The sequence below is a fragment of the Clarias gariepinus genome, chromosome 16 (assembly GCF_024256425.1).
Source record: "Clarias gariepinus isolate MV-2021 ecotype Netherlands chromosome 16, CGAR_prim_01v2, whole genome shotgun sequence".
Classification (NCBI taxonomy): Eukaryota; Metazoa; Chordata; class Actinopteri; order Siluriformes; family Clariidae; genus Clarias; species Clarias gariepinus.
In genome coordinates, this window is record NC_071115.1 from 200,796 (window position 1) to 222,500 (window position 21,705).

The 21,705-nt window shown below is 41.8% G+C and overlaps 1 protein-coding gene across 4 annotated transcripts in view; it reads right to left on the reverse strand.

Moving 5' to 3' along the window:
* Nucleotides 1-2,210: 2,210 nt before the first annotated feature.
* Nucleotides 2,211-21,705, reverse strand: part of LOC128545082 (putative uncharacterized protein DDB_G0290521) — a 25,656-nt gene continuing 6,161 nt past the window's right edge. The window contains exons 2-14 of one of the 4 annotated variants that reach the window (XM_053515427.1): nucleotides 21,381-21,469; nucleotides 20,842-20,904; nucleotides 20,082-20,150; nucleotides 11,928-12,089; nucleotides 11,179-11,326; nucleotides 11,055-11,067; nucleotides 10,714-10,940; nucleotides 10,398-10,442; nucleotides 6,189-6,239; nucleotides 5,983-6,030; nucleotides 5,790-5,893; nucleotides 4,671-4,736; nucleotides 2,211-4,035 (exon numbers count right to left, since the gene is read on the reverse strand). In XM_053515427.1, coding sequence (XP_053371402.1) covers nucleotides 4,009-4,035; nucleotides 4,671-4,736; nucleotides 5,790-5,893; nucleotides 5,983-6,030; nucleotides 6,189-6,239; nucleotides 10,398-10,442; nucleotides 10,714-10,940; nucleotides 11,055-11,067; nucleotides 11,179-11,326; nucleotides 11,928-12,089; nucleotides 20,082-20,150; nucleotides 20,842-20,904; nucleotides 21,381-21,449 — 1,092 coding nt within the window. In that variant the 5' untranslated portion in view covers nucleotides 21,450-21,469 and the 3' untranslated portion in view covers nucleotides 2,211-4,008. Of the gene's footprint in view, nucleotides 4,036-4,670; nucleotides 4,737-5,789; nucleotides 5,894-5,982; nucleotides 6,034-6,188; nucleotides 6,240-10,397; nucleotides 10,443-10,713; nucleotides 10,941-11,054; nucleotides 11,068-11,178; nucleotides 11,327-11,927; nucleotides 12,090-20,081; nucleotides 20,151-20,841; nucleotides 20,905-21,380; nucleotides 21,470-21,705 lie in introns of all 4 variants that reach the window. The other 3 variants (XM_053515428.1, XM_053515426.1, XM_053515429.1) reach the window with 3 other exon arrangements.

Here is a 21,705-nt window from a genome sequence, read left to right on the forward strand (position 1 = left end):
AGTAATATTTTAGTTAAAGCCTTGAAATAAAGCTTCATTACACACTCACACCAACACACACACACACACACACATCACTGTCCACATACTTATGGACCTGGGTGTCTCTCAGCAGTATGTTATGTGTAGTTATCACTAATATTTAATGTAATTGTTATTAAAGTGTCCTGACGTTAGACGTCTGTTTAGTTTCGAACGAGACGAAGTGCAGTGTATCAGGATTCAGCAGGACGTCAGTCAGCCACCTGATGGACATCAGGACCAGACAGAACCACGTGCCTGGGTTCTCTGAAATCACGTGATTGATACTGTGTGTGTGTGTGTGTGTGTGTGTGTGTGTGCCACAGAGACAGACAGTACACAGAGAGGCGTACACAATAATGAAAAGTAAAACTGAAAGGAAGTAGGGAAGATGTGAGTGACGTCCTGCTGAAATCACCACCATAGGGATCTGTGGGATTCACCCAGGGGATCCGAACACATCTCAGCTCTCGGACATTAAAGGAATAAAGTTTACAATGAAGAGTGGATTATTAGATCAGAACATAAACAGCCTTTGAACACAGTTTCAGGTTTACTGCATGTTTACCTCCTTCAATTATCTAAATTACAGTCAGGTCTAATCTAATCTAATCTAGTCTCATTAATTATATTCTGATCTATCCTACCCTTAGCCTATCTCAATCTAATCTAGTCAAATCCAATCAAATCTAATTTAATCTAACCTGACCTTAGCCTGTCTAATCGATTCTGATTTCATCTAATTAAACCTAATCTAATCTAATCTAATCTAATCTAATCTAATCTAATCTAATCTAACCCTACCCTCTGCATGCCTGTCTATCTGGCTTGCTGAAGTTCACAATGAGATTCAGGAGTGTTAACGTGTCTCTCTCTGTCTCTCTGTCTGAAGTACACTGGAGACATTAATAAACCAGCAGGGCGCCATTATGTCGCTGTTCTCCGTCTAGACCTCTGCCACCAGCTGTCAAAGCAAACAGAATTATTTCATTATTAAATATAGTTATTAATAGACTGCATGTAGTGTTTATTTCATTAGTGTAGATCCCACAGAGGATGAGCGCTGTAGAGAATGGATGAGTAGGTCTGTTTGTTTGGAGCCGTTCCTATGTAGTGCTGAGAGAGGAGGAGTTTGGGATGTTGGCACTGGTGGTGTTGGCACAGGGGCAGGATGGCATGGGGGGGGGGCGTTGAGGGGGGTCATTGCTGATCTGTTAATGTCAGAAGTATCTCTGCTTGTAGGTATTTCCTGTTGACCACAAGATGGATGTGTGTGTGTGTGTGTGTGTGTGTGTGTGTTTCTCCCTAAGGGTCTTTGGGATTTTTGGCACAAGGAACTGGTCTCCAGCTTCCTGGTAGAGGCCGGGGCGTCATTGTGCTGGTGCCTGAGCGGATGAAGGTGTGGTGTGCTAGGTACACACTCGGGGATTTAGCAGGCCCTTCCTGATCTTCATGTTGCTTTAGCCCCAGGGGGCGCTGTATCCTGGCTGACCCTGAGATGAGGGAAGAAAAGCGTTTCCCTGTGCGTTTCCCTGTGTGCTAATGTAAATGAGCCACAGAATCACATCCTGACCAGGAAGAGTCTTATCTAGGGTGAAATGTTTAGAGTCCAAGAACATGACCATTTTTGTTCTGCTAGTTTGGGGTGTGTGTGTGTGTGTGTGTGTGTGTGTGTGTGTTTTCTGAAATGTCCTTTTTGATGAGAGGTGAGCTTACCTTCCTCAGGTTTGTATTTATTTATTTATTTATTTATTTATTTTATTTTAATAATTGTCATTGTCGCAAAGCAGCTTCACACAATGAAAAAAAAATTATAGACGTGTGTATGAGATGTGAATGTGTGTGAGTCGTGACGGTGCTGAGGGAAAAACTCCCTGAGATGGCCATAGGAAGGAACCTTGAGAGGAACCAGACTCAACAGGGAACCCATCCTCATCTGGGTGATAACGAATAGCAGGGATTGATCTGCACCCATACTGTGTGTTGTTCACTCCTCCCAGGGTGAAGATAATTAGAAGTGCGAAAGTGGAAGTGTGTGTGCAACATAGAGCCGTATCTCCTTACACCCTGCTGGTTTGGTGTGTTTTGACAGCGTGTTATCTGTTCTATCATGTGGTAAAAGCTTTTTTTTTAAGAATGTAATAAACACGTTAAAAAACGCCGTGTTCAGTTTATTTCCAGTTCAGTTCTCATGTCCTTCTTAGCTGTTCTGAGGTTTGATCCTGGAATCAGGACAGACCTGCTTTAATTAAGTGAATTATATCTAGATCATGGGGCCCCACACACACACCAGACACACACACACACTTCTCCTTCTCCTCTTTTCATTTGTTATCTCTCAGTATCTGAAGGATCTTTGTACAGTTTACAGAAGGAGCTCAGGTCCATGCCAATCTCCACATCTTACAAAGTTCTGATTATCTGCTGCGGGATCCTTAAAATGTCCACGTGCTCATATAATGGACAGTTAGTGTGTCATTGTGTCCCTCACATGAGAGTGCACATGCTCCACTACACCATGATCTTCCCCTTCAGACGTCACATAGTTCCAATTAGAAGGAACATCTGGTGTGGATCTGCAGGGATGTCGGTGATGCGTCCCAGTGAGACCAGCACGTGTAGAACATCGATCAGATTCCACAACAGCACAGGATGATCAGCTGCTTCCCGGCTGCCGTCTCCGTTCTGCAGTCTCACGCGTGACTCACTGAGGACTGCACAGTCTCATGACCTCAGCCTGTTGTCTGATCTACTCCAGACTCCAGAAAGAGCTGATAATAAAAGTGTAAAAACCAGTTTAACACCAGGACGTTTATTATTCATGCAGTTCATCAGCACATCATTAACCATAAACTGTATATAAATAAACCTTTACACATCAGAAACACACTGCGGTATGAAACACACACACACACACACAGTCAGTGTTAAATATGACATAAATAATCAATTTATTATTAATATTAACATTAACATCATATGTCATATTTACATTTCTATATAATTATATATTTATGATACTATTATAATAATTAGCTTATATCATTTTCTTGAGCACTGGCCAGAGAACATCTGTTTAACCCCAGTTTGACCTTTTGAACATGCAACATGTGTATATTATTTTATTATTCTGTTATTTCACAGGGATAAACATCTTGGCAGTGACCACATGACCAGGACGTGGTATTGCATCATTATCTATATGAGCCAATCAGATCTGAGAATGCAAATGTCTCTACTGTAGGTCCATTTAACACATGTTGTTATGGGGAAAGTGGGCGGGGCAAGAGCTCGGGATTTGCTGCGAAGGTGAAACGCGTCACAGCTTCTGCTTTAGAAAGAGATTTACTGCACTACAACACGTCTCTCACTCACACACACACACACACACACACACACACACAATAGGCATATATATTAACATATAACATATAACAGTGTGTAAGCTGTAGATTGTTGATATCTTCATAGGTGTTGCCATGGCGATGTGATCAGTCAATTCCGATTCAATGCATCATGTGATAAGGTTTAAGGTTTATGAGGTTCCTCAATAATGGAGCACAATCAGAGTCTCACAGCGCCACCACCTGTTTAACCGCAGTCACACACACCTCGCGCAGGCTCCGGGGGCCGCCGCTCGCTCTCTGCAGCGTTATGAGTTTCTGGTTTTGTGTTCATTATGTGACGCGGTGATCCTTCACTCAGATGGACAATACGTGTGAGACGAGATGTTGTCCCTCAGGTGGACTCACTCATTTTTACATCAGGATTTCCTTTTCCTTCTCAATCCACAGATCAGGTTTTAGCTGTGGGTTTGTTGAGGTTTATATACACACACACACACAGGAGGAACACACACTCCACCAGATGATGAACGTATCAGTTTATAATCATCACCAGCTTCAGTCCAAATCCAGCCTGTGTGTTTGACGCGTCACTGAGAACTCCATCTATAACTCTCCTGAAGCTCCTCCACTGCAGACGCGTTTATGGTGAAGAACCTTCATCCAAACTCTATCAGAAACACAGAAAACTGATCAGCTTATCAACAAGTACTTTAAATTCATCATGTAATAAACTCTCAGTGTGTCACTCGGACTCTACTGTAACAGAGACGAACAGGAAACAAGAAGAGCTCAGAGGGAACTGAGGGGTCACGACAGATCTGTAACGCGTCCGATTCATCAAAGCGGAAACTTTCATTAAACCTGTGAAGTTCTGATGAATGAAAAAATCTCACATGAATTGTGATGTCTGTGACTCAGTCAGGCTGTGTGTGTGTGTGTGTGTGTGTTCAGAACAGAAATCGGTGTGTCTTTAATCCCTTGAATTGAAACCCCATAGGTTCTACACACTTGTAGTGGGCGTGGCCTTAAAGGTCACGTAAACGACTTCGTCTCACTTTTCTCACACAGCCCTTTACACCTCGTCTAAACTGAAGCGTTCTCATGCCGTTGAGTTCCGTACATACGGCATAAGAATGTAGAGTTACAGATCGTTTCAAACATGCGCTAATCGTTCCAGACTGTAAGACGGAGGTGCTGATGAAACTCCAGCGATACTGCAGGAATAATTCCATCACACCCCTCCAGAGCAGAAGGAAGAGATACAGTAGCAAGAGAAGATAAAAATGATTGAAATAATAATACCTGGTTGTCAGTTTCTGTATTTACATACTGCAATGACATGCACTCTGGAGGAACAGAGCCCTGAAACTGAAAGTAAAACGTAAATGTACGGATTTGGAGAACAACAGCTGCAGATAAACAGTGTGAGAATAAATTCATCTCTGATTCCGTCCTGCGGAAAAATCAGCACAAACTACATCATGCAGATACGACCCAAAATGGGGCACGGTCAGAGAGGTGTGTCTGAGATAAAAACTCGCCTCGACGGCCTGCTGGGGATCTACAGTTTGTTTTTCTCTTAAACTCCTGGAGCTTCTTTACTGTTTAACCTTCAAAACGTTCTGCACCATCACCGTGTCTCATATTCTCTTCACATTTCGTTCCTCGTGTTGTTTATTCGCACTCATAGTATTTCTGAACTATCCGGACTTCTCGGCTTCTTCTCTGTTTAATCCTCGGTCTGCACGTATTTATCTATTTCACTTCCTCTTTGTGTTTATTGTGTGTTTTTAATAAGCCTCGTCCAGTCTCTCATACACTCGAACAAAAATGTCATTATTTCTCACATGAACCTCACAGCACAGTGAAATGACTTTTTCACATATGATAGTTAGGATGCTGGGGTCAAAGTGCAGGGTCAGCCAGGATACAGCGCCCCCTGGAGCTAAAAAGTGGATGTCAGGTGGTGTTCGGACTCGAACCCCCAACTATCTGATCAGTAACCCAGTAACACATACCCTTAACCGATTGAGCCACCAGCAGCCCATTTTTATTTTTCTAACATTAAACATAAACCACTTCTGAAAGAAAAAAACACCAACAGCTCCAGTCGAGCAGTGACATCACAGTGACATCATCAAACTCTCTGGATTTTAGGTTAAAAATGTTTGTGCACTCCGGAGTGGAGTCCTGATGATGTCACGGAGATCCGTCATGTCGCAGGGTGCAAAAGAGCAAAAACGGCTCTCAGGATGGGCGGGTCATACACCCTCGCCTGTCAATCACAGCAACACTGACCAATCACAGGCACCTTTGAGGTTACGCTTGAGAAAGTGGGTGGATAGCACTTTTATCTGAGTGTGTTATGTCTCATCACACATTTAAGACGTGTCACTTTGTCTCTGACAGACAAACCCTCACCTTAGGACATGGAGATTCTTTACATATACGGTAAAGTCCAATGATGAGCAGGAGGAAGAGGAGGACGACATTCAGCACCAGTGATATCACCAGTAAACGCTGAGCTGGACAACACAAAGGAAGAGGCAACACTAATATTCATTTAGTAAAGAGGAGAACTTGTGAGGAGACATTAGTAAAGCACCGGACTCACTCTCTGAAGAACACACAGGGCCGTCCTTCATTGTGTCCATCAAAGCAGCTTCTTAAATGAAATAAAAAGTCAAATTATAACATGAATCTTATAAATAAAATGTATCATTTGTTAAATGTTTTATATGTGTTTTTTAATAACTGCTCTAAGTAGGATATTAAAATAAATCCATTATTAAACACAGAGATTAAAAGTTAAATATAAACCTGTTGAGGGTTCTTTAGCGCGACTCGGCTTTAAGGACGTCTTCTGGTCTGCTGTGGAAAGAAAGGCAGGACATCATCAGCACCACATGACGCTCTGGATCAGCGTTCATCTGCTTGACACTGTAGAACATCACGTTCCTCTAACAGTGCAGCAACACGCACTTTATTTAACATGTTATACGAATCTCACCAAACACTGAACATCTTTATGTGTTTTATATGATTGAATATGTAAATGGTTATTAAGAGGCCTTGATGTAAAGGTTATCTTTGATCCGTACACTCATTACTCTGAGGTGGGGAATAAAACACTTACGCGCAGGAGAATTTAGCGATGATGCTAGCTTATGCTAATAAACAAATGTGTTATGCATCAGCCAGCGCAGATGAGACACGTGATGGAGACTGTTGACCTCCACCAATAGGTTGCTGCGCTGGTTTTCATTTATTTTGTTTTGTTCAGAAAAGTTGGGACGTTTTTGAATTTGAATAAAATACAAAACTAAAATACTTTCACATTATATGAGCCAATATTTTATTCACAGTAGACAGTCTTCAGAACTTTTTAAACCTGTAGCAGACATCAAATCTGAAATGAGGTCATTTACTGGATAAAAGGAAAAACTTCTCGGTTTAAAAATTTCTAAAGTTCTGTTGTGAATAAAATATTGTCTCATGTGATTTGAAAATATTTTAGTTTTCATTTTATCCAAATTCAAAAAACGTCACAACTTTTCCAGGACTCAGGTTGTATATTTGTATATTTATCTTTCCTGATGTTTTACATGGACGATGCTGTGGCTGTGAGTAAGACGCCAGTAGTGTCAGACTGAAGCCAAAATAAATAAACCAGAGTTTAAGCACTGCACAAACTTGGAGCTTACATAAACATTTAAAAACAAGACTGCAGAAGTAGCTGCAGAGTCGAGCTTCCAGGGTTGAAAGTGTGAGCCAGTGGAAAGACTGGGAGCCTTTGGTGAAGTGAGGATCAAGCATCCTCCACTGCGCTTCACATGTCCAGCAGGTTTGCTTCCCTCAGTGAAGAGCTGCTGAGAAACCTTACACAGGTTAAAAGTCCTGGTAATAGGAGACTCTAACCTGAGGCACGCAACATTAGGCCTTTATGGGGACCAGGGTGCCGGACAGATCAGCAGGTTATGGTCGCTGAACCGCTGGATGTCCAGGTGGTGCTCCGAAAATAACGTGGGCTTCATAGATAATTGGAAGACCTTTGAGGGCAAAACTGGACGGTGTCCATCCCACTCGGGAAGGTGCTGCTCTTATTTCCTGTAGTATTGCTCATAGTCTCAGAAGAGGCCTAGTTAATCGGTGACAATCTAGAGCCCAGGCCAGGGAGCAGACAGACAGGCTAAACCAACCGTCTGCTAGCTGCATAGAGCCGTCACTCAGAAAGAAAAATTCAAAGCAGACTGAATACACAGCCGGCACCTCTGATCTGAAGCTTGGAATGATAAATATTAGATCACTCACATCTAAACCAGTTATTGTTAATGAAACTATCACAGATCAGGAGTTTGATATATTATGTTTGACGGAAACCTGGATTAAGGAGAACGTTTTCATCAAGTGCAACAGTAAAAGACCTCGGTGTGATTATAGATTCCAGTCTTTCATTTAAAGCTCATGTAGATAATATTACCAGGATAGCATTCTTTCACCTCAGAAATATTGCCAAGATAAGAAATATATTGTCGCTAAACGATGCAGAAAAACTAGTTCATTTTATTTACATTTAGGCATTTGGCAGACGCTCTTATCCAGACCGACTTACATTTTTTTCTCATTATACATCTGAGCAGTTGAGGGTTAAGGGCCGCGCTCAAGGGCCCAACAGTGGTAACTTGGTGGTTGTGGGGTTTGAACCTGGGACCTAACCGAACCGTAGTCCAATGCCTTAACCCCTTTTATCACCTCCAGGTTATACTATTGTAGGATGCAGGCTGCTTGTCAGTACCGCGTATTATGAAAACTACAGCTGGGGGCAGAGCCTTTTCTTACAAAGCCCCAAAGTTATGGAATAGTCTTCCAAATAGTGTTCGGGACTCAGACACAGTCTCAGTGTTTAAGTCAAGTCAAGTAGGCTTTTATTGTCATTTCAATCATATACAGTTCAGTACACAGTGACATGAAACAATGTTCTTCCAGGACCAAGGTGCTACATACAACATAAACTAACAACATGAATTAACAGAAACTAACTAGCTAACTAAGAAACCTAATTAGCTGACTAGCTGAGACAAGACACACTAACATTTTAGGTTAACAGAAAAACTATCCAAGTCCTATACAAAACATTAAGTCTAGGATAAAAACCTATTTATTTAGGCGAGCATTTTTGTAAATAGATTTCCCTTAGCTAGCACTGTGGAGCTACACACAGCGCTCCTGATAGACCAGTCATCCAGACCATTTCTGCCTGACAACCGCATGTCTATAAATGGCCGCGCCTTTGCCTGTTCAGAACTCCGCGGGGTTGCAGCCTGTGGATCGGCCTGTTTTGAACAATCCATGTGTTTTACAGGGACAGGTTGATGAAACTACAAATTATATATAATTTTTATGTTTCTAAATTTATATATTAATTTATATATTAGCCTTGGAATTTGTGGAACAGCGTGGCAATGGTTTGCTTCTTACCTAGAAGATAGGTCATATGAGGTATCATGGAAAAGATCTACATCTACCCCACGTAGACTCTCTACTGGTGTCCCGCAGGGCTCAGTACTTGGTCCTCTTCTGTTTTCCCTCTATACCCGGTCTTCTGTTAAGGTCATATTATTGCATGGATTTTCATACCATTGTTATGCAGATGGTACATTCTCTCCTTTCCTCCCTCTGACACTCAGGTTTCCACCTGGATCTCAGCATGTCTGGCAAACATCTCATCCTGGATGGCTGCTCATCAGCTGAAGCTCAATCTGAGTAAAACCGAACTGTTGTTTATCCCTTGTGATATCCCTGGACAACAACCAAATCACTCCTTCAACCACCGCCCATAATCTTGGGGTAACCGTGGACAATCATCTGTCATTTTCCCCACACATCGCTAACCTTACTCGCTCTTGTAGATTTCTTCTTCACAATACCAGAAGAATTCGCCCATTTCTTTCTTTACAGGCTACTCAGGTGCTTGTTCAGTCCCTTGTTATTTCAAGACTGGACTACTGCAACTCACTCCTGCCTGCCTCAGGCCTGCCTCTGTCCACCATTCGTCCTCTGCAACTGATCCAGAATGCAGCAGCACGTCTTGTTTTTAACCTTCCCAAGTTGTCCCACACCACCCCACTCCTCCGCTCCCTGCACTCGCTTCCTGTAGCTGCCCGCATCAAATTCAAAACGTTGATGACATTCAGCTTGCCTACAAAGCTAAAAATGGCCCAGCACCCACTTACCTCTCTGCTCTAATCACACCCTCTGATCCTCCAGCACTGCTCGATCCCACCATCCCACCAACTTTAAAGCACTTTTTGTAAGTCGCTCTGGATAAAAGTGTCTGCCAAATGCCTAAATGTAAATGTATTGAATTATGTGAATAATATACTATTTATGTGAAACTGCTCTGTAACAGTGTCAATTAAAAAATGCTATAGAGATAAACTAGAGTTAAATCCTAGGAGAGTAGTGTTACGTGCTACATGGACACATGGGTACGGAGACGGAGTCCTAACTGTTAATGTCATGATCTCTGAGTGTCAGTAATGAAGGCAATAATGTTTTATTTTTGTTTTCTGCATGAAATGTGTGTGCGTGTGTGTGTGTGTGTGTGTATACGCTCTGCCACACTGTGCGGTTCTGTGGTAAAGTTTTATATGTTTAAACTAGTGCTGTCAATCAATTAAAATTTGAATCTAATTAATTACAGTAATAGTCTGTAATTATAATCACGATTAATCACAGTTTTAAAATAGTCAGATTGTAATAAACGTGCAGTGTTGGAATAAAGAAATGCATTGTGCCATTATCACACACAGCCTTGTTTTTGTATGTGCTGCCATTATGGAAAGCCAATAGGGTCAAACTTAGTCATGTGATAAATTTACGTAAAAAAAAAAGTGCAACAAGTTAAAAACTCTAAACTAATCACGTGTTAACACATTAAATATGTAAATGGTTATTAAGAGGCCTTGATGTAAAGGTTGTCTTTGACCCGTACACTCATCACTCTGAGGTCAGGAATAAAACACTTACGCGCAGGAGAAGTCGTTGAGGAACTCACTGCTGCTGCTGTTGTACCTGAATAACCGAGAAAAACACTAAACATTAACAGTACAATATTTACTAAATGTAATACATACTGTACACATGGATGAGTTAAAGCTGCACACATTACAGGTTAAATACACACACGAGTGTAACAGAGCAGATTGTATCGTATTCATGTTCTTCATGTCTACAGGGTGTAAAAAACAACATGTCACAGATACATGACTTATGAGTGACACAAGAACCCTAACAGTCCTGCTCTCAGTCTAACACACAGACAAGGTTAAAGCACAGTACTCACTCTGGGGGGACGGAGACGGGGCCGCAGACGGGGACGGGGATGGGGACGGAGATGAGGAAGGAGATGGGGACGGAGATGGGGACGGGGACGGAGATTGAGAGGAGGATGGAGATGGGGACGGAGATGGAGAGTGGGACGGGGATGGAGAGTGGGACGGGGATGGGGATGGGGACGGGGACGGAGAGTGGGATGGGGATGGAGAGTGGGACGGGGATGGGGATGGGGACGGGGACGGAGATTGAGAGGAGGATGGAGATGGGGCCGGAGATGGAGATGGGGACAGAGATGGAGATGGGGACGGAGATGGAGATGGGGACGGAGATGGGGATGGGGACGGAGATGGGGATGGGCATGCTGACGGAGAGAGGGACAGAAAATAATAAGAAGACAAAGGGTTAGGTTTGGCATTTATTATCTGTACAGTAACTATGTGTGTATCACTCTTAGACCACAGGAGCTCCTTACCTGGGATCACTCTGGAGTTTTCACACAATTTAAGATAGATGGACAGAAACTGTGTAATGTTGATGAAACTTGTGCCATAAGACGTTAAGCAGGAATTATATTTACATAACTGGCTGACGTCAGATATAGTCAAATCATGGTTGTTTACCTGAAAACAAACACAAGATGATGAGAGGCTTCACACTGAACCTTCAGACAATCGGTTGAGCTCATCAATGTGCAGTATGATAAACATGCACCCTACAGAGGACACTACAGAGGACACTACAGAGGACACTACAGAGGACACTCCCACACACTCTGCACCAATTTTAATCATTTTTTCTCTATGTGTAAATCAAATGCAGCCTTTTATTTTCTGTACTGTTTCTATATTACACTAATCCATCATTTTCTATTTGTTCACAAACTCACACTGAGGACAAACTGCTCGCTCATCAGGAGACTGCACTGTAACGGATTCGTCTAATCTCACTGAATGTGTAGAAATGTTAGGGTGCGCATCAAATAAATCACATTTCACAAAATAAATATGATGCAGAAATATTAAAGTCTGTTTTAAAATGTACATGACTTGATAAAACCGGAAGTTACTGCTGAATATTAATTTATTTAAACTGAAAGTGTGTAAAAATCATGTGACCACAAAACACCGAAGTATTACAGAACAAAGGTAATGTGTGTGTGTGTGTGTGTGTGTGTGTGTGTGTGTGTGTGTGTGTGTGTGTGTGTGCAGTCAGTGGACGTACCAGATATTTCACCATTTCTGTGTAAACCCACACTATATTTGCCCGCTTGCTCTTCTCATCACTACAGGGCAGTGTTTCATTATAAGTCTTATTATAAAACTCTGCATTGGCTTGTATAGACGAACAGAGCAGGTTAAAGACCGAGAGGAATTCGTGCTCCTCCTGTAAAAAACAAACAAACACAAAAATATTCATTATATTTCAGTTGATTTTCTCAGTTCTCATTTTGAGGGAATAAAGTCCTAAAAGTAAAAAAACATGACGGTCACTTAGTGATCATTTCGTTTACATAAAAATGATAATTGTTTTCTTTTATTATTTATTATCGTTCTGTGCAGGATACAACTACAGGTAAAACTACAGGTACAGGTACAACTACAGGTACAGGTACAACTACAGCTACAACTACAGCTACAGGTACAACTACAGGTACAAGTACAACTACAGGTACAGGTACAACTACAGCTACAACTACAGCTACAGGTACAACTACAGGTACAAGTACAACTACAGGTACAAGTACAACTACAGGTACAGGTACAACTACAGCTACAACTACAGCTACAGGTACAACTACAGGTACAAGTACAACTACAGGTACAAGTACAACTACAGCTACAGGTACAAGTACAACTACAGCTACAGGTACAACAACAGGTACAACTACAGCTACAGGTACAACTACAGGTACATCTACAGCTACAACTACAGGTACAGATACAACTACAGGTACAACTACAGGTACAACACAAGGACAGGTACAACTGCAGCTACAGGTACAACAACAGCTACAGGTACAACTACAGGTACAGGCACATCTACAGCTACATGTACAGGTACAGCTACAGGTACAACTACAGGTACGGGTAAAACTACAGCTACAGGTACAGATACAGGTACAACTACAGGTAACTATAGCTACAACTACCTGGGATCTTCCGAACTGTAGTCCAATGCCTTAACCACTGAGCTACCCCTGGCCAACTACAGGTACAACTGCAGCTACAGGTACAACTACAGGTACAGGTACAACTACAGCTACTGTACAGGTACAACTACTGGTACAACTACAACTACAGGTACAACTACAGGCACAGCTACAGGTTTATTAAAGAAGAAGGTCAAATTCTTCTTTAATAAACAGTGAAAGTAAAAACTAGAAAAGCTTTAATCATGGACAGAGTCGAGGAAGAAAACGAAAATATTTGCATGTAATCAGGTCACCAGCGACTGACAGGAACTAAAACACAGACACATGGTTGTGTAAAGAAACACACAGAAACCAGGAAGTAGCGCGGGTGGCTGCGGTGTGCTGGAGAGCTCCGAGTGCACTGAGCACAGAACTGCTGACTCAAGTCAAACGTCTCAGCTCGGTTTTATCATCTAAAACACTAAAGGTGTGACGTTAAATACTCAATATTTAAAGTAAAAACTCAAGTAATGAAGTTTCATAGCAAGCTGAAAAACAACCATAAACTGTACATTTCATCATAAATACATTGCTATAAGTGTAAAGAAAATACTTCCTGAGATTGGAAGAAAAAAATTCACTGTTAGATGATTTATAAGTGACAAAATGTTTATTTTGGCTTTGGTGTGTTGATAAATCATCCTACAGCACTGTAAATAAGTTACACACATGACCCATGAAGTTGAGCACACATCACACACACACACACACACACACACACACACACACACTGAAACACACACACATTACCAATAACTGTAACTTTGCATTAATTGTTAACAAGAAGAAGCACACTTTTATTTAAGAGATTTGTTAAAGGTGGAAGTCATTATGCAGGTGTAGGAGCGGTGAAGAGTCACAAGATTAATGTGGAATAAAGAACCTGAATTCATTTATTAATATTTAAAGAAGAGCTCACACAATTTGGTTAAATCAGACTTATAGCATCACTGGGTGTTTCGTTGTGTCTATGCAGCCTGACCACATCCACAAACCCCTCCTATGACCTGGACGTCTTTCATCATCACCACATCATCTCCATGTAATCACATCACAGCATCACCATCATCACCATATCATCACCCATAAACACCTCATAAACACCCCATCATCACCATCATCACCACACAATTACTGCATCATCACCACACCATCACCATGTAATCACATCACAGCATAGTCACCGCATCATCACCGCATCATCACCATCATCACCACACATTTACTGCATCATCACCACATCAACGCATACAGTAATTACAGGAACATCACCATATCATCACCCATAAACACCTCATAAACACCTCATCATCACCGCATTCTCAGTGCTTTCAGACTCAGACTCATGCGCTGCTGCTGCTTCTGTGTGCAAATGTTAAAGTGACTAGTTTGTGTGTATGGTGTGTTACTGTATGTATAGCCTTTTAGTCTGTGTGTGAGCACACAATGGAGAATTGGAAGCCTGGAAGCCCATCAGAGCCAGGCTCATGTCCAACTGTGATCTGCTCTACAGAACTTGAGATCTGCCTCCTGAATGTAGGGCGGCTCTGAGAGTCTGATCTGGTTCTTATCTTGTTTTGCTTCGGAAGCCGGAGAAGAAAGCACTGGGAGTGTCCGACTGTTCATGCTGCAGATCTGAGATTGTGTCGGTTCTCCCTCAACTTGATCATGAGGAAAAGCTCGGTTTATATTTCACCAACCTAATGCACCCCCCCCCCCACACACACACTCCTTCCTGTTTTCTTCTGTTCAGACTCTCAGTTGCACTAAATATACATTGACCTTATCCAGCTAATCACCCCCCCCCCCCCCCCAAGCCTTCATTAAACACACCTATTAAACATTCACAGTGCTGGAGGAGAAAGTAAGTGAACCGTCATAGCTAAATTCATAGCTAGTCGAAACTCACAGGGACACGACATTGTTCCAGCCGCATTGAGGGACGGCCAAGGTGCTCATCCATCTTATTTTTGGAGCAGCAGCTTCATCTGTGGTGTTCTGCCATGGACACACTGTCCGGTCAATGACTTACAGATGCTAGACTCATGAGTAAACTCATGCACGTTCCAGTGATGTCTTTATGCTGTTACTCGGTTCTTCTTTTTCTCACTGAGGATTCTGTGTGGAATCTCTTGGCTGGACACAACCTTCTAATCAGAGTAGTCACAGCACTACACCGTCTCCATTAGAGACAATCTGTGTTACTGTTGACTGACAGACAGCTAAACACTTTAGATTCCTTTGTCTCAGGTCTCAGCCTCATGCAGATCAGCTACTCTTAATCACACACCTTCAAAGATCTCGATTTTGTGAGCATGGTTAGATAAAGACTTGAATCTTATCACGTTACGACACATTAACGCAGAAAACCACTTAATTCTGAGGTGTTCAGGCATTTTTCATCTGTACAGAACGAATTTAAGCTCATGTAAAGCAGGATGTCTTTCAGCCCTAGCAGACTGTGCTGTCTGTCTCTCTCCACCTCGGCCTGTCTCTACTCCATGTCCTTCTCTTTCATTTAGACAGTCTTCCCAAAACTGGTCCCTCAGGTTCAGTCTCTGCCACCCCTGCCCCATCCCCCCTGTCCCCGCCCCACCCCGCCCCCTCACTGTCTTTACATTCCAGCCCTCCCTTTATCTCTCTGTCCATCTCTGTCTGTCTGTCTGTCAGTGTTTCTCTGCCTCTCACCCTCAGTCTGCTTTTGTCTTTTCTTGCTCTCTTTAAACGGGCGGAGTGTATGCGAGTGTTTGTGAGTTCGCATGCTGTTAATTTGGTTTCAGTGTTTATTTTGTGTTTCTGATCTCTATCTCTCGAAGCTTGATCATTTTATGTTCTTATGTTTTTTCCTTATTTGTGTTTTGTTTATTTTTTTCTTCCACATTCAGGAAATTATCTCTCAGCGCTTCCACTTTAGGAGCTAATGGTGTCTCAGTTCAACTCGTCCCAGTTAAAGTGCTGAAGTTCAAGTTGATTAAAGCACTTTAGCAGCAGATGAAGAGCAGAAGTTCTGTTGTGCTTTTGTTGGACGGTTAACAGGTTAACGAGATTAGTCACAACATTGTTCCCAGAGACATGTGTGTGTCCCTGTCCTTCCCTTCGGGGACTCCTGCTAATCGTGTCACACTGTCACATGAATGAACCAGATACGGCTTGACCGTGTCATCAGTTAAGGAAATTCCCTCCGGCTGCAAATCAGAGCTTCTGAAGCACGTTGTGTCTTTTAGGTCACATGATAACATCTGCTTAAAGAATCTGACCAGCAAATTTAGTTTGGATTTTAATTTCAACTTTGATTTTGTCATATTTGCTTCTCCTGAGTAAAATGGTCTGTTTTGGACAGAGGAGAAGGGGAGGAGACGCACTGACCCGAGAGCTGCAGAGGGGTTAGTATGAGTGGGGTGGGGCAGTTAGTGGACATAGTGAAAGTAAAATAATGGAGTAACTATGGAACTAATGGAAATGGTAAGACATGGAGTGAGGAGACGATGGATACACAGCAGTCCGTTATAATTAAACACACACACACACACTGGAATTATCAAACACAAATAAAAGAAGCTCAATTAAAACTAAAGAAACAGTGGAGAAGGAACCTGACACGACCGTCACTATGGACAAAGACTCCTCAGATCTGTCCTCGGTCCCACTGCACGGGTGGCGGGTCGGAGGGGGACGGGGGCAGGCGTTCGGGCGGGGTCGGGGTGGGGTGTAACTCTGAATGTGATTAAAGCATTTCTAGACAAAGAACCTTAAACGGGTTTGAATGAAAGACCCATTTCAGACATGAAGGTTGTTTTTCTGAATAAGTTCAGTACTTTCACTAAACAACAGCTCGACTGTCTCGAGATTACGAGTGCAATTAAACTGAAAGTGGAAGCGCGTTGGCACAGACATCTCTCGCTCTTGAGAAGGTTTACTGAATTTATTGATTTCATCTCTTTATGTGGTTGAATTTACACCAACAGCCCTGAATATAAATGAGCTCGAGACCCTCAGGGCAGTTTTTCAAAAACTAATGACTGTTTATTGACTGGGGGGATGGGGTGGTGGGGGGGTCATCTGTCTGTTAGTCTCTCTGGACTCCTCAGTCTTCTCCTGTTGATTATATTATGGAGGTAATAAAGGATAAAAGTTAAAGACATCTTTGAAGAGTGTTTTTTCACCGGCATATGAAAAGAGGCTGTGTTTAGATAAATGATGTAGCGTGAGAAACACACTCTGGTGGCTCAATGGTTGGTTGTGACTGGGTTTGATTCCAGGCCAACGTCGGTGCCAAGTTTCCTGCCGATCCGTTTGCATGCTGTAGCGAGCAGCCAAAACGCCAACATACATACAACATAGCATTCATGGACACATTCATGGACACATTTTGCACTATATACTTATACTTTCATTATGGACCACTGCACAAATCACCTCAGCCATTTTTACATTACTTATATGGACAAATTTCTATTTTCTAATTTTATATTTCTACAGAATATTATATATTTGGCTTTTTTTTTGTACAGTATATTTTTATTTTATTTTACTTAGCACAGTATATTTTATTTTTACTAGTTAATTTCATTTTTCAGCAATATTCCTTTTACTGCTATATATTTTAATTTTTACTTGTACAGTATATTTTACCAGTTAACTTTATTTTCTACCGTATTACCTTTTATTCATTTTATTTCTTATGTTTAAGCTTTTATTTTAAGGTCACTGGTAGTCGAAAAAGCATTTCACTGCCTATCGTACTGTGTATGACTGTGTACGTGACAAATAAAATTTTAATTTGAATTTACAGTGTGATAAAGGACTGCAGCAGGGATTAATTTAGTCTCAGCTGGAGTCTTCGGAGACTAACCCTAACCCTAACCCTAACCCTAAACATCAGAACCACATGGCGCTTTACACGGACGCTATGATTAATACGTATGACCCCGGAGATACCTGAGGAATGATTATAACCAAAGGCAGCATACACAGGAGAGAGTGGATGTTCTGTCTCTGGTCTAAACACCAACATCATGTGCAAATTTGAATTGGATTTTTATTTCAAATTCTTCTTTACTCAGAAAAACAAAAGACAATATGTGTTTAATTTTTGGTATCTTCTATCAGATCCAGCTGAGATTTGAAATCTGATACACACCAGTAAGAAACACTGAGCAGCTCGTTGTGGAACATGACGTGTTTAATTATTAAAAACTTTAGGAAATCTTCCACAATGGTGGAGACAGATGTATCTGTGGTGGAACGAACAGGCGAGCATGCTGTGTGAGAAAACCCCCGGCACTGATTGACCTCCTGCAGGTTTACAGGTGTCTGTGTGTGTGTGTGTGTGTGTGTGTGTGTGTGTGAGAGAGAGAGAGAGAGATTAGGGTTAAGTTTGCCCACCGACTCCAACAGAGCAGGTTTAACAGTGGGTCCTAAAAATAGATTAAAAAGATCAGTCCGTACACATACTTGTTGTGGAGACCCTGAACATCACACTGCAGGCTCCAAGCACACGGAGGCACGAACATCTAAACTAACAGGCTTCAACCAGGGTTAGTGGACTGTTTAACTTGTTCTGTGTATTCAATATTCAAAGAAGTGAATCTTCTGTCTATCTACACTGGCTCGTGATCTGTTCTCGAGACAAGAACATATGATAAGAACCCGAGATGAGAACCCGAGGCAAGAACCTGAGATGGGAACCCGAGATGAGAACCCATGATGAGAACCGGGGACGAGAACCCTTGATGAAAACCCGAGACAAGAACCTGAGATGGGAAACCGAGATGAGAGCCCATTATGAGAACCCACGACAAGAACCCATGATGAGAACCCGAGATGAGAACCCAATACAAGAACTTGAAATGGGAACCCAAGATAAGAACCCGTGATGGGAACCCGAGATGAGAACCCATGATGAGAACCTGAGACTTTATTATTTGGATCCAGAGACTAATTATGGATCCAGTGGTGACGAATCGTTTCCCAAACCGAGTCCTGGACCTGATTTGCTCGGGTCTGGGCCTAATTCATTATAACTTTATTACACACGGGCTGAGAAACAAGAGGTAAGATGATATTTCCTAAAGTTGGTTGTTTGAATAAGATATAATTCAGGGTGCGTGCTGACACACAACAGACTCGGGCAGAGTGACAAGAGCTACACACGAGAGTTAAATAAACCTCCAAGAACAATGCAGTGAAAATGTACACACGCTGCTGTAGCTGTCGGTTCTGTTAGTTTTGTGATAAACACATGAGGGAATGAAAGAGAAACCGCTTTGCATTGTTTTATGGAATGTGGTTTGTCGTTTTTATCGATTTTGTTGTTTTAAGTTTTTTTAAAACACTTTTACTTTCTTATTATTACTTTACACTCTGGAAATTAATCTGTTCTCAGCTGCAGAAACCGAGCGCGAGAAGACGAGACAGAAACATCACAGGAGCTGAAACTAACTGGCCAGGGTGTGTGTGTGTGTGTGTGTGTGTGTGTGTGTGTGTTAACACTGTTGATGCCCATAATAATGATAGAGTTTATTCAGAGTAAAAGGACAATTTGTTTTTATCTGGATGATTTTTCTTTTGGATAAATAATAAAATTGAGCAATAAAATGTTGAGTGGAAGGAAAATGGTTCAACGGTTTTCAAAAAGTTTTACAAATAAAAATCTGAAAAGTGTGGTGTGTGTTTGTGTCCGTATTTCGGATGATGGAGTGAACAGCGCTCAGTGAGATGTTTAAAGCTTGGGATATTTATTTATAACCTCACCCTGGTTTAAACTTCTCCACATCTTTATCCCCGACCTGTCTGCTGTGTTCCTCAGGCTCCATGATGCTGTTTGTTCTCTAATGTTCTCTAACAAAACAGAACAGCTGTATTTATACTGAGATTAAATCACACACAGCTGGACTCTATTTATAGAGGTGGATCTACAGAGTACTGACTCGGGGGGTGAAACACACACCACACTTTTCAGATTTTGATTTGTAAAACATTTTGAAAACCGTTGATCATTTTCCTTGCACTTCACAACGATGCCCCAGTTTGTGTTGGTCTGTCACATAAAATCCCAGTAAGACGTTTGTAACAAGACAACATGTGGAAAAGTTCAGGGGGTGTGAATACTTTTGCAAGGCAGTGTGTGTGCTCGCTCTCTGTGACTCCTCCTTAAAACAGAAGAGTAAAAGCAATAATCTTACCGTAGCCTCCTCACCAGTGCGAGTGTAATTCTTCATCTCATACCAGTGATCCTTTAAGAGATTATTATTCTGCAAATAGTAATATAATAATATAATATTATAACAATAATAATAAAACACACAGTAACTGAAATTACAGAATTAAACACAGAATCCACAGATGTCCTCTACGGCCTTTAACGAACCGCAGAGAGTGTGTAACACGGGGGCGAGGGGGGGGTGTATGGGGGGGGGGGGGGGGGGGGGGTGCAGTGAAATGCTTTATTCTATCTCTCTACGTCAGATCACAGAGAGTCGTATAAACATTTCAGTGTGTGTTACACTGCGTATGGTCGCGTAAAGGAAATTCACTTCCTCAGTGTAATTTAAGTATAATCTCCTTGCATAACTTGTTTGTAAATTGTTTTTATAATCTGTGAGCTGGTTTTTCCAACAATCACATTTTTCTTTGTGATTAATAAAGCAATCAAATAATTAATCAATCAATCAATCTATCTATCTATCCATCTATCTATCTATCTATCTATCTATCTATCTATCTATCCATCCATCCATCCCTCCATCTCTGGCTATCTAACTGTAAAACACAAATGGAAATCTTCTTCCCAGCTGACGTAAACGTCTCTTTATAATAAAGTCGGCAATAACACACAGCCTTTAATGCACACTGCACGTCTCTGCGGTGTTGTTACAGAAACAATAATCTTTCAACAACAATAATTATTATTATTATTATTACAAAAGTCACAAACAAACTTACGATATACTCATTAAAACTGGGCAGACAGTCAGCGTCACACACACTCGCGGTAAGGGCGACTCCCTGTGAGTGAGAGAGCAGGACATGAGATTAAACACGGAACAGTGAGGATAAACTCACACACACACGTCAGGTTTTATTAAACTACAGAAATAAAGTAATAAAGAATTAAAGACTCAGTCGATACACACTGAAGGTCAGGAATTAGAATGATATTATAACTGCATAATAAATGAATAAAAAATTGCTAAAGTAATTGCAGTTACATTTAGGCATTTGCTCTTATCCAGAGCGACTTACATTTTTATCTCATTACACATCTGAGCAGTTGAGGGTTAAGGGCCGCGCTCAAGGGCCCAACAGTGGCAACTTGGTGGTTGTGAGGTTTGAACCTGGGATCTTCCGAACCGTAGTCCAATGCCTTAACCACTGAGCTACCCCTGACCCCCAGTTAATGTAACACAACAGGCTGTCACATGGTGTGTTTAATCAGGAGAACATCAGATAAGAAGTGGATCAGAGGAACGCATGAGACTTACAGTCAGGACAAACAACAGGGCCCGAGCGTTCCCCTTCATCACGCCGGCGTAGAGAGCACCAGAGCTCATGTCCTCATCGTCCTGTGTGTCTGAAACATCCACAGAGGGAACAGTATTTAGACAGGGAACGCTCCTGGTGTTCAGAGTCGAGTTACACGCTGAGTTTCACTTTCAGGTTCATTTAATTCACCTGCGTGTGAGCGTCTAGACCTCAGCCTCATTACTCCAACCTGTTAGCATGCTCCTGTTAGCATGCTCCTGTTAGCATGCTCCTGTCGGCATTGCTGCCTCGTTGTTTTGACACTTTGACATGTGTTTAAAAAAG